General features: G+C 39.8%; 1 protein-coding gene across 3 annotated transcripts in view; it reads left to right on the top strand.

The window, feature by feature from the left end:
* Positions 1-13,735, top strand: part of znf438 (zinc finger protein 438) — a 54,689-nt gene extending 40,954 nt beyond the window's left edge. For all 3 annotated transcript variants that reach the window (XM_017483127.3, XM_053685055.1, XM_053685054.1), the window contains 3 exons: positions 6,463-6,525; positions 8,221-9,853; positions 10,809-13,735. In XM_017483127.3, coding sequence (XP_017338616.1) covers positions 6,468-6,525; positions 8,221-9,853; positions 10,809-11,361 — 2,244 coding nt within the window. In that variant the 5' untranslated portion in view covers positions 6,463-6,467 and the 3' untranslated portion in view covers positions 11,362-13,735. The remainder of the gene's footprint in view (positions 1-6,462; positions 6,526-8,220; positions 9,854-10,808) is intronic.
* The last annotated feature ends 2,205 nt before the right edge of the window (positions 13,736-15,940 follow it).

The following is a 15,940-nucleotide window of genomic DNA, read 5'->3' as shown; positions in this document are numbered from 1 at the left end:
CAGATCATGTTTATGCAAGCAACGCTGCAGAGTAGAGCGGTGCACCATCACTTCTGTGTTAGCTAAACAAACCTGCAGAGGAAGGAATTAGAGAAGCACCTCCCTCTCTCTGTCTCACTCTCACACATACAAACACACATTCTCTCACAAGCCATCTCTGTCTCACTCTCCATGTCCTTGTCCCTCTCACTATCCATTTCTCTCTCACTCTATCTCGGTCTCATTCTGTCCCTGTCTGTCTGTCTGCTTCTCTGACACTCTCACACTCTTTCTGTGTGTCTGTCACTCTCTTTCTCTGGCTCTCTCTCTGTACCTCTGTCTCTGTCTTACTCTCTACCTTTTGTCTTTGTTGTTTTTTTCCTACTCTCTCTCTCTCTCTCTCTCTCTCTCTCTCTCTCTCTATCTCTCTTTCTTTAGCTCTCCCTCTGTATCTCTGTCACTGTCTTACTCTCTACCTTTGCCTTTGTTGTCCCCCCCTCTCTTTTCTCTCTCCCTCTATCTCTCTTTTCTGTCTCTCTCTCCCTCTCTCTCTCTCTCTCTTCTCTCTCTCTCTCTCTCTCTCTCTCTCTCTCTCTCTCTAAAGGTAAGCAGATGGGAAAGGTTGAGAGATTATAAATGAAATTCATGTTTAGTTTAGTTAGAAATGAGTATTGATGTTGGATTATTTTACTCAAGTCTGCACATCCGCACCATATGTTTAATAACACACCAAGCTCAATACACTCATTAATTTCAATACTTTTGCTGTTATTGTTAGAAGTGTTTTAGAAGCATTCTTGGAATTCTCGATTTCCTGTTTTAGACATTTTATTTGAAACCTGTGAGTGGATAAATGTGCGAGTGAATAAATTAGAGTATTTCTCATCTCTGTGATTTAATCTGCCACATTTGGCCTGAATAACGCGAACCTTTGGCTTCTGTTAGTGTGAGTAGTCGTCAGCGGCTGAAATCATGCAGTACTCGTACTCACACGGTTTCTCTAGAGGAATTTTTTTTAAGCATCTCGACTTTGCAATTAACTCCCTGAAGTCCTCTGTCCTGAATAAGGACCGTACAGAGGTATCTGCGTATGCTTTGATGTCGCATCTGATATTCTCTGTAACATTAAAATGTGCATATGAAATGAAAAAGCAGTGCAACAGTTCAGGCAGAGAAGTTGAGATGAAGAGAGAAGGGAGAGGGTAGATGTCGCACCACACCAGTGCTCACTGTGGAGTGACCCACTTAACAAACACAAATGTCACATAGCACTGTGAAAGGTCACTTAAAGGTTCAGGAAGGTGATTCACACACACACTCCCTCTGGTCACAACATGTGTATTTAATATACACAGAGCAGCAGATATGATCATTTTTATATTCATAATTAAACTTCTTTTTGATTACCCTGCACATTCTAAAGAATTCAAACACCATTTTTAATCGAACCCAATTCACTTTCAGTACTGAAATATAAGCATATTTCTCCTGTATTCTGTCCACAGAGCATGAATTATAAAATGCTTTATTATTATTATTATTTTGGTTATCTGCTACAAAACTGAATTGCTCATAGGAAGGAGATAAAAGTTGCACTTAAAACAAAGCACCCTGTTTCCACTTATTTACCAGGACCAATGACTGTAGTTGTTGTACCACATGATTACACACGCACTTGAAATGTGGTTAGTGTACGGAAGAAAAACAGGAGAAATAATGTGAAGTCATCTGTGAGAATTTTAAAATGACTTAGACGCCCACTGAATATTAAATTGGACAATTGATGACTAAATGTATGAAATGAACGAATGGTTCGAGTGAATCATGGCTCCATGTGCTTTCTCACTCAAAACTTACCAATGAGGTGTTACACATAATGTGAATTTATCAAGACCAATTTTTGCTCACAGGAACAGAAACATTGCCGTGATTAATTATATTAAGCATGTTAATGTTGCTGGTTTCAAAGGGCATAACTTTGATAGACAAATAAAAACGCTTTTCAAACAAACACATCCCACTAAAAAGATGCTTCCATTTTACCCAGGAGCTTTCTAAAATTCTATGGGAATAATGGGATGATTAAGGCTTTGGGAAAACTTTTGCATTTTTTTTTTTTTTGTTGTTATGGTTGACATCGCCAACGTTGGTGGTGGTTAGAAGAAAAAAGAAAGTAAACTAAAAGGTGGGAAAGCAGGGTGATGAAATAGCCCATTTAAATTACTGCTACAGCCAGTATAACACCTCACACTGTGCATATTCACATATGCCACACTATTAAGGGTGTAGTTTAATGTAAATAAATTTGGTATAATATTGTGACCATATGCACAAGGTCGTAGTAGTTAGCATGCTTGCCTTGCATCTCCTGGATTGGAGGTTTGGATTCCGCCTCCACCCTGTGAACGTAGAGTTTGCATTTTCTCCCTGTGATTCAGGGCTTTCATCTGGGTACCCAGTCCAAAGACATCAGCGTTGTAGACTGATTGGCATCTCTAAATTGTCTGTAGTGTGTGAATGGTTGTGTGAGTGTGTATGCGGTTGTGCCCTGCAGTAGATTGGCACCCCATCCAGGATGTCTCCTGCCTCGTACTCCGAGTTCCCTGGGATGGGCTCCAGGCTCCCCCGTGACCCTGTATATGATAAGCGGTAGAGAAAATGGCTGGATTGTGACCATATCACTGTGTGAAACTAACATGAAAAGCAGGAAGTGAACTCACACATGCCTTGTCAATTAGAAGCCATCTGGATGCGTGAGTATTGTCTTAGAAGAGCCATTTTCTTACAGATACTACCCTCACTGTGAATAGAGATAAACAGATATTTTTCTAAAGTGTTTCTGGATCAGTTTTTGTCACTGAGAATTTTATTAAATATTTAAACAAAACCAGACATATTAGAAAAAGGTAGGGACATGCCCCCAGTGTAAGTTACATCAATGCTGGTTTTCTTGTAAATTTGGGAGGATACAGTGCACCCTTATACGATTAAACTTTTATACTAAATAGCAATTATTTTTATGCGGAGGATTTAGGCTATTGCAGTACAAATGTTCCATTTCAGAATATTTTTCACAAGTCCTGAGTGACAGCAAAAACTCAACAGAGATTGTGAGTTTGAATCCCAACAATACCATGGCCATCCATGACCAGGGGTCCAACATAGCATAATTGGCCATGCTCACTAGGTGGAAAGGATGGTATTTTTCTCTCTGTTGTCAATTAGAGCAACACTTGACAGACCTGGGCATCTGTAGGCTTGTGTGTACGGGAAAGTTGGGTGCATTCATGCTGATGTGTGGGATTTAGGAATGATCAATTTGGGAGTAAATGGGGTTAAAAACATGGCCAGTACAAATTCACATATAATTAATAAGCTATAGAGCAATGGTCACCAACCCTCTTCCTTGAGATCTACAATCCTGCAGGTTTCACCTCCATCCAAAATTGAACACACCTGTTTTAGTTGATAAAGAACTTTGTAATGCAATGATTAGATGGTCAGATGGGCATAATTATGGTTGGAGCTAATGTATTCAGGAAGGTAGATCTCCAGGAACAGGGTTGGTGACACTGCTGTAGTGTAAACAAATTACAAGTGCATCTAAAAAATATTGAATATTGTGGAAAAGTTCATATTCTTTTGTAATCTAATTCAAAAAGTGTTTATGTTCTAGATTCATTACATATAAAGTGAAAAATTTCAAGGCTTTTTTTTGTTTTAATCTTGATTATGGATTACAGCTCATGGAAATCAAAAATCCAGTATCTCAGAACATTTGAATAAAAAATTTATAATACGGAAATGTTGATCTGTGAAGAGCTCTAATCAGATAATCAGCTCAAAATACCTGCGAAGGTTTCCTGAGCCTTTAATCTCTCAGTCTGGTTCAATACACACAACTACAATCAATTTTCAGATAAAGGAAATTTTTCAGTTCATTTGGAAATCAAGGTCCCAGAGTCTGGAGGAAGAGTGGAGAGGAACAGAATCCAAGTTACTTGAAGTCCAGTGTGAAGTTTCCACAGTCAGTGATGATTTGGGGTGCCATGTCCTCTGCTGGTATTGGTCCAGTGTGTTTTCTCGAGTCAAAAGTCGATGCAGCGTCTACCAGGAGATTTTAGAGCACTTCATGCTTTCATCTGGTGACAAGCTTTATGAAGGTGCTGATTTCCTTTTCCAGTAGGACTTGGCACCTGCCCACAGTGCCAATACTACTAGTAACTGGTTTTCTGAGCATGGTATTACTGTGCTTGATTGGCCAGCCGACTCACCTGACCTGAACCCCATAGAGAATCTGAGAGACACCAGACCCAACAATACAGACGAGCTGAAGGCCGCTATCAGAGCAACCTGGGCTTCCAGAACACCTCAGCAGTGCCACAGGCTGATTATCTCCATGCCACGCCACATTGATTCAGTAATTCATGATAAAGGATTAAAGCCCAGACCAAGTATTGAGTGCATAAATTATCATACTTTTCAGGTCAACATTCCTGTATTATAAATTCTTTATTCTAATATTTTGAGATACTGGATTTTTTTATTTCCATGAGCTGTAAGCCTTAATCATCAAGATTAAATCAAAAAAGGCTTGAAATATTTCACTTTGTGTAATGAATCTAGAATTTATGAAAATTCCACTTTTTGAATTAAATTATGAAAAAAAAAAAAATTCGACTATATTAAAATTTGAGATGCACCTGTATATTATCTCTTTCTTTCCTTTTCATATTTACTTTAAAAGGAAGTCATTTACTCCTGGTACTGGATCGAACCATCTGGATTGAACCATTCCTTATGGAGCCGACGCTCCATAAGGGATCTGAGAAGGTCAAAGCTCACTGCTGACCTGGAAGTACTTGTGACATCATCATACTATACTGTGAGATCGTTACTTGGACAGCTGCATTCACTTCCTGTCCTGTGCTACACCAGGCAGGTGGCATTTGCCAAATCACTCTTGACGACTGCATTCCATAGGTCAGAGTTTAACACTTTAGATTTATAGCATCCTGTTTGGTCTGATTGAGGAAACAAGGCTCTTCTCTCCAGAAACCTTCGAAAATAATCACAGCCTAGAGGAAGAAGCTCTCTGTACGTCATTATCTCTTAGACTATGTGGCCATCTCCGACACATATTCACAAGCAGCCTGCTGTCTGAATTCTGTGTTTTCACTATGTGCAGTAATAATTCTACAGTGTGGTGTAGTGATGTGGATTGTGATTTGGAAAGTAGTGTGAACAGGAAAGGACAGAATACCAGTGCATCACAGTACTGGCCATACTGAGTGTAACATTCAGATATATAGCACTGGCAGTGAAGTACACTGAAGCACACTGAATTTGCAGCATAGTGATATTTTTCCATTATTAATCTTCCCTTTCAGATGCACTGAGATTTACTTATTGATTAGTTCACATCCTGCATGCCGAGGCAAGCCTGTAGTTTCAAAATTGGAATAGATTTTTCCTTTTACATTGATTGGCTCAGGTGACAGCTAATGACTCAGACTGTGTGTGAGTGTGTGAGAGAGAGAGAGAACTGCTACACTGGCAGAGTCTACTATTGTTTCTCATGTGTTAATTTGTTGTTTTTTTAAATACTATGACTGAATGGTTGTGTGTATGAGTGTGGTGTGTTCTTGCATGTAAATGTACTACAGATTTTGTGTGTGTTTGTGCATTGTGGACAGGTTTGATGACTGATCTTATTTTCTCCCTAAGTCATTGTACCACTGTAAGATGAAACAGCTCACACACAATAATCACACAGTTCCACTGCATTATGATATGCAGAGAAAAATATGTATTATGAAGAATAAATTAATGCAAGTTTATCCATGTAGTTGTAAGGTGAACATAAAACATGTGTGGTTATACTGTGACCATTTTTTTTTTTTTTTGAAGAATGACTAAAAGTACGTCACTGTATAAAGGAAAAGTACCGGGTGTCTTTATACTCACTTCACCCCATGAAATAGACTCTCCAGCCAGATGCATTGTGTGTCTACCTCTGTTATCTAGTGCATATCGCCTGCGTTCATCTCCCCCCAGATCTGCAGGCACTGGACTACCCCAGCTTAACATACTACCTCCCAGGCTCATACACACACACACACACACACACACACACACACACACTCCAAAGCTGTTATCGCACAGCTACAGATGAAGACCCTCACCTATAGGCCAGAACACACACATTTTACCATCCCAGATCAGACCCCCCCCCCCCCCCCCCCCCCTTGTTTCCCCCTTTCCCTGTCCTCGCCCTGCTTTTGTTTTTCTACCTTTGAGCACATGCTAATCTTTACCCTTATGACATCTGGAATGTCCTCTGCTTTTGATAGTGAGTGAGGGAGAAACATCAAGAGACTGAAAGTAAACTATATTAAATATAGACACACCTAACTATTGTCACTCAAGGTATCACTATAATTGGGTAGAAAATAATGAGCTGTGTTGTATTTACTTTTATAGTGACAATGGCAGCCATGAAAACCCAGGAGCAGCGGACTAGCCCCTTAAAATCAACCATACACAGTGAGTATGAAGATTATAAACCTTATTCATGTGTTCTCACACAAGTCAGTATGTAAACAATGGTATGAGTAGGAACAGTATGAATAATATATTAGCTTTGAAATGTTGCTCTTTGCAACTTTGAAATGTTCAAAAGAGAACTCTGTTGAAATGGGGTGGTAATCAGGTTGTAGTGCGGGTTGTCCACTAATCGTAGGGTTGGCGGTTCGATTCCCGGCCCACATGACTCCACATGCCGAAGTGTCCTTGGGCAAGACACTGAACCCCAAGTTGCTCCCGATTGCAAGTTAGCGCCTTGCATGACAGCTCTGCTACCATTGGTGTGTGTGTGTGTGAATGGGTGAATGTGACGCAGTGTAAAGCGCTTTGGATAAAAGCGCTATATAAGTGCGCCATTAAATGTTCAGTGCTTTTGGTGAAGTAAAATGCTAGAAATGTAGAGGCAATGTACAAGGGAAAAGGGACCTGAATAATTTGAAGAGGCCTAAATAAGAAACAAATGTATTAAGGGGAATTATGTCCAGTGTTATACACAAGTAAAAGAATAGTTATACAAGTGGTAGCAAGCTCTGAGGGTCGGGCAGTTGGTAAAGCTCTCCTCCTGACCCATTGACCATCAATTGGCCTTCTCAGCACATTCTTTTTTACGCATGGCTGAGGCACATGAGCACACACACACAGCCTGACCATAACTCCTCCACTAACATAAACAACAGACCGTCACCTTTGAACTCCTCACCTCTCATCTGTTAATCTGTGTAGCTGGACTGTCTCATTGTATATCTGGTTGTGACTAAAATACATACATCTTCCCCTTTATCTAAGCTAATGCCCCTTCAGGTTTTAAGTTCAGAAGAGCTTTAATCCAAGACAAGTTACTGTTCATGTCAGCTTTTACTGCAACATTAGTACTAGGCCTACACGACATATCATCTGTTACGTGGTTAACACAGTATTGGTCTTTGCAGTGCTGGTATCTCAGAACGCTGCAGTATGCAAACGACCACTTTTAACAAATAACATTTTTAACTGTGTGTTGTGGGTATCCTTACCAGGTAAGTGTTCAGTCACTCAATAAACTTGGTTAAAAATAATGTACATCAGTTTTGAACTCAGTCACATTAGAGCTTAATGTGTTTTACATATATTGCAAGTTATATCATAATCACTTAAACCTGTAGCAATCAAATTACTTTTCTCATTCTGTTTTCTATTAAGTAATGCTGTGTCATCTTTTTACCCAATCAATCTCTCCCTCTTTGTGTGAAACCTCCTGCTTACTACGGAGCGCCAACATCAACCTCCACATAGACTTTTCTTCTCGTTGCACTTCTGGCATGAGTCACAGATGAGCTGGAATCAGTGGTCCAAATAAAGTTCAAGTATCTCATAGCATATGAAAAGGGGAAGGTTCCAAGGGTGCATGTACTGTCAAAAGTAGCTGCCAAACCAACCTCTTCCAGGTGTAAATCCCAAAAACTTGAGCTCTGCATAGCTTCACAGAAATACGTTCAGACTTTGACACTTCATACAGCTTATTGAGAGTCAACACAACCATACAAATAAATAAAAAGCCTTTAGTAAAGAATAAAGTAGCCATAAACACTTTTTAGCATAATACTTAGCCAAGAGTAACCAAAATGTAGTCAATTCATGCATGACCATGATTTGATGGAAACCTTGTTCTCTTGACAGATGATGGCCGTCCTATTGCACAGGCAAAAGCTATTCAGTTCCGTACCATTGCACCTAAAGCTCCAACATTGGGTTCATCCTCTGCGGTGATATCCAGCCATCCACCCTCTACCCTTCCAGAGGCTTCTACAGCTGTCAGTCCTAAATCCATCTTAGTACCTGCACAGAACTATGCACTCATGCAGGTAGCTGGGCAGGAGGGTACTTTCTCATTGGTGGCTTTGCCTCAGACATCACCACAAAGTCAAGTCCAAAAGAATTTAAAACTGCCCATTCCTAGATATCAGTCAATAAGAAGCCAGAGAGCTTCTGAGAAAACTAGTAGTAAGATGCAGAACTCAACCAAGTTGGTCAAGCTTCCACTGGCAAAGTCTACAGTCAAAACAAACGTGGGTGTTTCCAGTTCACCTGAGACCCTAGAATCATCATCTGAACAGATTGTCGGGATGGGCTCTGCTGCTTCATCTGAAATCTTGCTGCCAGACAATGCTGTCCTTTGCACAGGGTCACAGTCAGATCAAGCAGTGAAAAGAAGCGTTGATTCTCTAAACAACTTCAGCTACTCCACTAGAGCCTCTGCCACTGCACTTGTTGCTCCTGTCAGTAACAGCAAAACCATAAAAACAGAAGGTACCTCTGCAGGAAATGCTATTACTGTTCTCTCCCCCACCATCTTCAGCAAAGCTGTCCAGATAATCCCCTCTCCCCCCAAGGGCAAACTCCCCATTCTGCCATACGCCAAGGTGAAGAATTCCCTCTTACCATCTACAGGTCTTGCCAACACCCAGTCCCCAGTGAAAGTCTCATCGAATCAGGCCAAAAATAGGCCAAAAAGCTCTCTGGACATCAAAGGCATGGTCACAGACAGCAGAACCAGGAGTGCAAATAGCACCCACTGCAAGAAACCCACAGGCAAGAGGCGAGGGAGGAAAAGGAAAACCATGGAGGACATTCTGTCCTTTGAGGCAAAGAAGAAGAGATCTTTGTCATTTTTCTCCAGGAGAATACCAGAAAAACCACCATCTGGCACCCAGTCGTCTTCTTCACAGGTCAAGGTTGTGGACATTTCGAAAAAGTATCGCAGCATTCGCCCAAAGCCTATTCTAGTCATGGAAACCACTGTTCCTCAACTTGTACCACTAGCTTCTCTTTCAAGCTCTAAGAACATTGACCAGAAACTTGTCATGGGGCAGGAGATGTCAGGAAAAACACTTAGTGCTGTCCAGCCAGGCTTAGTGTCTATACCAGCACCAGGGCAGCAATCTATGGCTGAAACTGGAAATTGTGGAAGGTTTGCATATGTAGGTAGCCGTGCACTCCACCGATGTACAACCTGCAGTAGGTGTTTTCAGTTCAAGCATCACTTACAGAGTCACATGAACAGCCATGGTAACCTGAGACCGTATGGATGTCCGGTGTGTAGGAAAGCCTATGCTCACTCAGGTAGCCTAAGCACACACATGAAGCTTCACCATTCAGAGGGGAGGCCCAGGAAGAGCCTCCGCTGTGAATTTTGTGAGAAGGTGTTTGGGTATGTCGGTGTGTACTTCAGCCACCTCCGAGAAGTGCACAGGGTCATCCTTACTGTGGAGCCATCCATCCGTCAACATGAGGAGAATACACCCATAGAAGGGTAAGAATATCTAGAAGCAGTTTATAGAAACATGATTATTTCCTAGGCCTGATATTTTAATTTATTAATTTATCAGATTTTCTCTTACATTTCCTGCCTCACAAAAACATGGTAGATATACTATATGGCCAAAAGTTTGTGGACACCTGCCCCTTAAATCCATATGTCCTTTTTGAACTTCCCATTCCAGATTTAGTCCCCCTTTGCTGTTTTATTAAACTCCAGTCTTCTGGGAAGGCTTTCCAATATATTTTGGAGCGTGGCTGTGGGGATTTCTGCTCATTCAGGCACAAGAGCATTAGTGAGGTCAGGCACTGATGTCGAGGAGACCTGGGGTGCAGTCAGTGTTCCAGTTCAAGGTGTTCTGTATAGTTGGGGTCAGTTCTCTGTGCAGGCCAATCGAGTTCTTCTACACTAACCTTGGCAAACCATGTCTTCATGGACCTCACTTTGTGCATTGTCATGCTGGAACATGTTTGGGCCTCTTGGTTCCAGTGAAGGTAAATTGTAATGCTATGCCGTAGAAAGTCAGTCTGTATAATAGTATGCTTCCAGCTTTGTATCATCAGATTGGGTAATGCCCACACATGGTTGTGATAGTCGTGTCCACAAACATTTGGCTATACAGTGTATATAGGCTACACCAAATAATGCTTAATTGTGAACTACTGAGCAAGTGTGTGGCCTGCAATGGAGTTCCATCCCGGGCAATTCCCACCTCACCGTCACTTCCTGGGATAGGCTCTAGAGCTAATGCGACCCTGACCCTGACGAGGACAAAGCATTTACTGAAGAGGAATGAATGAAACGCACTGATTAATGAATGAGACATAGTGCAATTCTAAAGTTCCTTCGCAAAATAGTTACATTGCTGATGCTCAATTTCATTTGGTCACTTGTTTAACAAAATGCATTTTGTACTTTTCTTTTGTTTTTGTTTTTTTGTACCTTTCAGTTTTGTGGACTCTGAGGACCAGGCTTCAGAACAGCGCGTGGATCCTGTGGAGTTGCAAATAAAGTGTGGCCGCTGCCAGGCAATCACGCCCACTTTTGCTGACATGAAGCTACACTTGTTGTATGTGCATGGCGAGGAAGTTCAAGTCCATCTAAAAGAGGGGGTCGTGCATGAGGGACGCGAGGCTGAGAATGAACTGGTTAAGCACGCAGCCCACTATTGGAGGCAACTCAATGAGAGGCGCAACTTGGTACGTTGCGGAAGTTGTGATGAAGAGTTCTTCTCGTTCTCCAAGCTTGAGTGCCACCTGCATGCCCACCACCAAGGGGTTATAGAAAGTCAAGACGAAGAACACGAACTGAAGAAAGAAGCTAAAGACGAGTACGTCTCCGAGGGTTTGGTCACAAGCGTGACCTTTAGAGCAGGGTCACGCTTTAATTGCATCCTGTGCAGTGAGGTTTTGAACAGCAAGCAGGATGTTCTGGAGCACTGGAGGGCGGTTCACAAGTGTGAAAACCCAGTCATGCTGTGGGAGGTTCTGGATTCAAAATGAGAGTACAAATCTGCTCTCAACCTAAGGTAGCATCCTAAGGAGCAGTATGTATGGAACATTTATCAGTTTCTTTCATATTTTTAAAATGTCTGTTTTGCACTGTTTTGTTTTGATATTGAAAGGAAAATTTGACTGCTTTAATTTAAACTGTTTGCTTTTTATATCAGTTGTGAAGGTTTTTTTCTTTTCTTTTTTTTTCTTTAAACTCGTATGTGTTTCTTTGCAATGGACATGGTTCTGACATGATTTTATTCCAACACAGTGTTTTGAAAATTCAGTTTTGAGCATTATAAATGCACATACAGTGGGGTCCAAAAATCTGAGACCACTAGTGAAAATGCATCTGTTTGGCATTCTTTTTCAGCTTAGCTTTTCATCACAAATGATATTATCAGCAACAGTGTGAGTGAAAAGTAGACGCTTAGAAATATTTACTTGAAAGTCAGAGTTTTAGTATTTGTTATGTCCCCGTTTGTCTTTAATGACAGTGTGCAATCGAGCTGGCATAGACTCTACACGTTTCTGCAAATCCTTATGATCTATTTTAGATTCAAATCCAACAGCGTGTCATCTCGATACGTGCTCCAATGGAAGGCATAACACTCACTGTAAATCTCACATTTTGTACAAAGGAGTTAACATAGTCAATATCACAAATTTGCTTACATTTAAATAGTGACCTAGAAATTGTGCAACATGTTGCACATTTATTTATTTATTTATTTATTTATTATTATTTTTTAAATATTCAAAATTCTAAAACTTTTTTCCAATATGATTTTCAATATGGTCTCAGACTTTTGAACATCACTGTATATACAAGTAATTTAATCATTAATATTAGATGTTTTTGCTAGTGAGTACATGAGTTGAAATGTATATTTTTGTGATGCAGGGGTGCTATCCATTGGAAGATAATTAAAACTGCTTACTCATTGGCCCAGGGAGTGTTTGGGAAGTGCTTTAGTTTCAGGAAAGCTCCATGGAAATCAAACCTCTGATCTAATGTGGAAGGTCAGTAAAGGAATAGTTTAACCAAAATTTCAGTGCACTTTGAATATCTGAGTGTCTAGCATGATGCTGATTGGCAGCTAGTTGTAATTATACCCTTGTAGCCTTGGAAAAAAGAAGAATATTCAGGCTGGAAAGCAGCTCAAAAACTTATCATAGGTATCATAAGTTAAGTTGTACAGTAATGATTGCAGAATGGTGCTGGTATATTGTTGATTTACCACTTTATAGACCCCTGTGTTTATATACAGCCTTCCTGACCCTCATCCTGACTCTATACTTTGCTCCAGTGCTGCCACCTCTGCTGAGGATGTGTTCAGTGGAATTCTCAGAGCTGCTTATCTCAGTTAAGGAAATAAAATATATTCTAAAAATCCTATTTTATATACAACTTCTAGTCTAAAGCAAGAGTTCTCTATACGTGTGTGCACGAGTGCGTTAAGCATTGTTTTTTAAACTTTAGATATATTTAAATATTATTTTCTGTTTAAAGTATCACAGGGTAACTGAATGTACCTTAAATGTTTCAAAACCCTACCAAATGTTATATACATTTACTGAAATAGATTTTATATATATATATATATATATATATATATATATATATGATAGAAAGATAGATAGATCACATAGATATATTGAGGATAGCTTATATATTTGCAAATTGACAGTTATGCTGTTGTTGTATCTTGAATAGAGAAAGTACTTCTAAGATTAAAAACCTCTATGCCACGTCTTGTATTAAGCATACTTGCAGCTCTTGCTATGTACTGTAAATGCCTTCTTGCTTCTTACGAAACTTGTGGGTACATTCTCTAGACACAGATCAAGTCTAGCCCTGGACTTGAAATACATTTCAGTGTGGAAGGCATGTGACATTGTGGTGCTGTGGATGTTATGTTTAAATGTCTAGAAAATGTCAGGATGTGTTCATAAAGACAGGGCGCTGCTTAGATTTCTCACCAGCACTCTCATTTTTGAAAGGATTACGGTGCATGAAAGCATCTGAGAACTGCCTCTTTGTTATCAGACTGTTTGTCTGACAATCTGGAGTTTAGATTTAGATAAAGTTTTTGAGCTTAAGTGAACATACTTGGGTTGAAAGTCATCGTGGATTGTGATGATGGTCGAATCCCCAAAGAGTTACATATTAGCTGTGTTTAAGCTGAAGTTTAAAACGTGAACAAAAACATGTTTGGTGTCTATAGGTGATAAGAATGTGGTCCCCTCTTGTCCCGATAATTACACAAGTCTGTTTTAGATGGCTTTAGCCTAACTTGTGCATGTGTGCTCCTGTCCTAAACCAGTGAAGATAAAACAACATAACTGATTGGTACCTAAATAAAAAAGTTATGAAATCTGAGATGAGACTGCTAGGTTTATTTATTTATGCCTGTTTTGTGAAGAAGAGTAAAGGAAAAATCTAGAAAGCTAGGATGAAAGAGTTTCACATATGGTCTTTTTTTATTTTATTTTTCATTTTTTAAAAAGAAAAAAGTTAATACATAGTTTAAAATTTTGTGATGTCAAATTGTGTATTCATTTTCTGATTGTGGTTTGAAATCTTCTCGCTCTTCACTTTGTTGCCATGTTGAAATGCCAGGTTTTTACTGGCATTTCATGGTGGTTGTGCCGAGTGATATTTCATATAAGATTGTCAATGGAAAATCAGCTAAATTAATATAGAACTGCGAATGAATGAGTGGTCTGAGGAAGATAACCATTTTACTGCAATTTAACTGAATGGGAGACACATTTGTAATGATAAAAATACTTGCTTTGATCAGCTAATCCAATTGTTGATTATATTATCTGCAGAAATAAAACTTTTAGTTAAACAAAGAAGGCCATTTTTATTGTTATTATACTTGTGTTTAGAGTGCATGGTGACCCATGGTACATTTGAACATTCAACCTTACCAGCAGTATACTCTAACTACTGTGATTATTGTTTCCAAGCTATGCATTAGACCAATTTTATATATGGTATAACTAGGCCTATCTCGTTTTGCAGCCAGCAGACTAGGTTCAGCACTGTTAGAAAACACATTATTGAAACTGGTTGGAGATCAGCTTTGTGAAAAGCCAAACTGAGAAACTGCCATTTCATCTTCACCTGGGGCTGTAAATAGTTTGTTTAACTTTTGTGCATTGAGATCACTTTAATAAAAGAGCACATGAGCTTATCTTGATGCTGTACAGTTACTACATGGTGTGGCCACTCACTGAACCTCAATCCAACTCCATGCAAAATCACAGGATGCTATCAGACAAGAGACTGTATCAAGCAGCAAAGGAGCCAGTGATGGAAAATAAAGGAATAGTTTCAAACAGCATAGCTGAGGTGACCTGAGAGAAGGTGGTGTCTGGAAGAAACGGAATTTGATGAATCCTAGGTGATAGGGTTGCAATTAGTTTGAGGGACTTGAGAAGAGATTATGTCTAGCAGAATGCAAAGAAATCTACAGTAAGTGATGGAGGGGCATTTTTTTCCCCTGAAGAGTAGAATGTTGAAGGGATGGAAAGACAAGGTCAGTGTGGACAGGTCATGTGGAGAAGGATAAGAAGGGTGGGTGAGAATTTTCAAGAATGTAGAGAATAATGAGAAGCTAGTGATGAGGAGGACCCAGAAATGGACTTAGCCTCAACTTGGGTACAATTTTGACTTGCCTGGCCAAAGTGCAATGTAATAACTTTGCTTCTCGACACACTTGCACAAATATCTGAATATTATCTGAGGGTCTCCAAAGACTTGTATAGATTACTTGCACATGATGCATGAATGAGCCTTGACGGTCCATTTACATGAAAATCATTTAAGTCTTAAGTATGCTACTCTTTTTTAAAAACAAACAAAAAAAAAACTCATTTTTAATAGTTCTTTGTTTTGTTCCTCTGAAGGAAATATGAACATATCCATGTAGACATTTATAGATTTCAGAGTGGGTTTCAAGTGGGTTTCAAGCAGTGCTGGTAAAATCTAATATTGCTCAATACCTCAACAATGAAACTATTAGGCTTGAGCAATGCATTACAGTGGCTTTTGGAAAATATTCAGAACCCTTCTCCATTTCCTCCCCAATTTGGTCGCCTGCCACACTGCTCTATTCAAGATATGTGAAATCAGCCATCATCCTACAATCTTCGCTCATGCTGAATCAAAGGGCAGCCTAACGTACTTTGAGGAAGGCGCTGTCTACCCCCTTCTGGATACATGAACTCTCCGATGTCCATTGGTTAGGGTTGATGTGATTGATAGTATGGCCAATTTTGCTCCCTTGGATGCCCAGGCACTGTGGCATTGGGATTTAAACTAGTCAACTCTCAATGGTTGTGCAAATGCTTTTTACTTTTTTGGCCTTTTATCTATACACAATAATCCATAATGACAAAGTGAAAAGCAAATTTATTTAATCAAAAACTGAAATATATTATGTAGATAATTATTAAGACCTGCTATTCAGTACTTTGTATAAGTATCTTTGGCAGCAATCACAGCTTCAAGCCTTCTTGGGTAAGTCTCTACAAGCTGCGAAACACCTGGATTTAGGCAGTTTCTCTCATTCTT

The sequence above is a fragment of the Ictalurus punctatus genome, chromosome 13 (genome assembly GCF_001660625.3).
Source record: "Ictalurus punctatus breed USDA103 chromosome 13, Coco_2.0, whole genome shotgun sequence".
NCBI classification, from domain to species: Eukaryota; Metazoa; Chordata; class Actinopteri; order Siluriformes; family Ictaluridae; genus Ictalurus; species Ictalurus punctatus.
The sequence above is the reverse complement of the archived record's forward strand: the minus strand, read 5'-3'. Positions and strand labels throughout refer to the sequence as shown.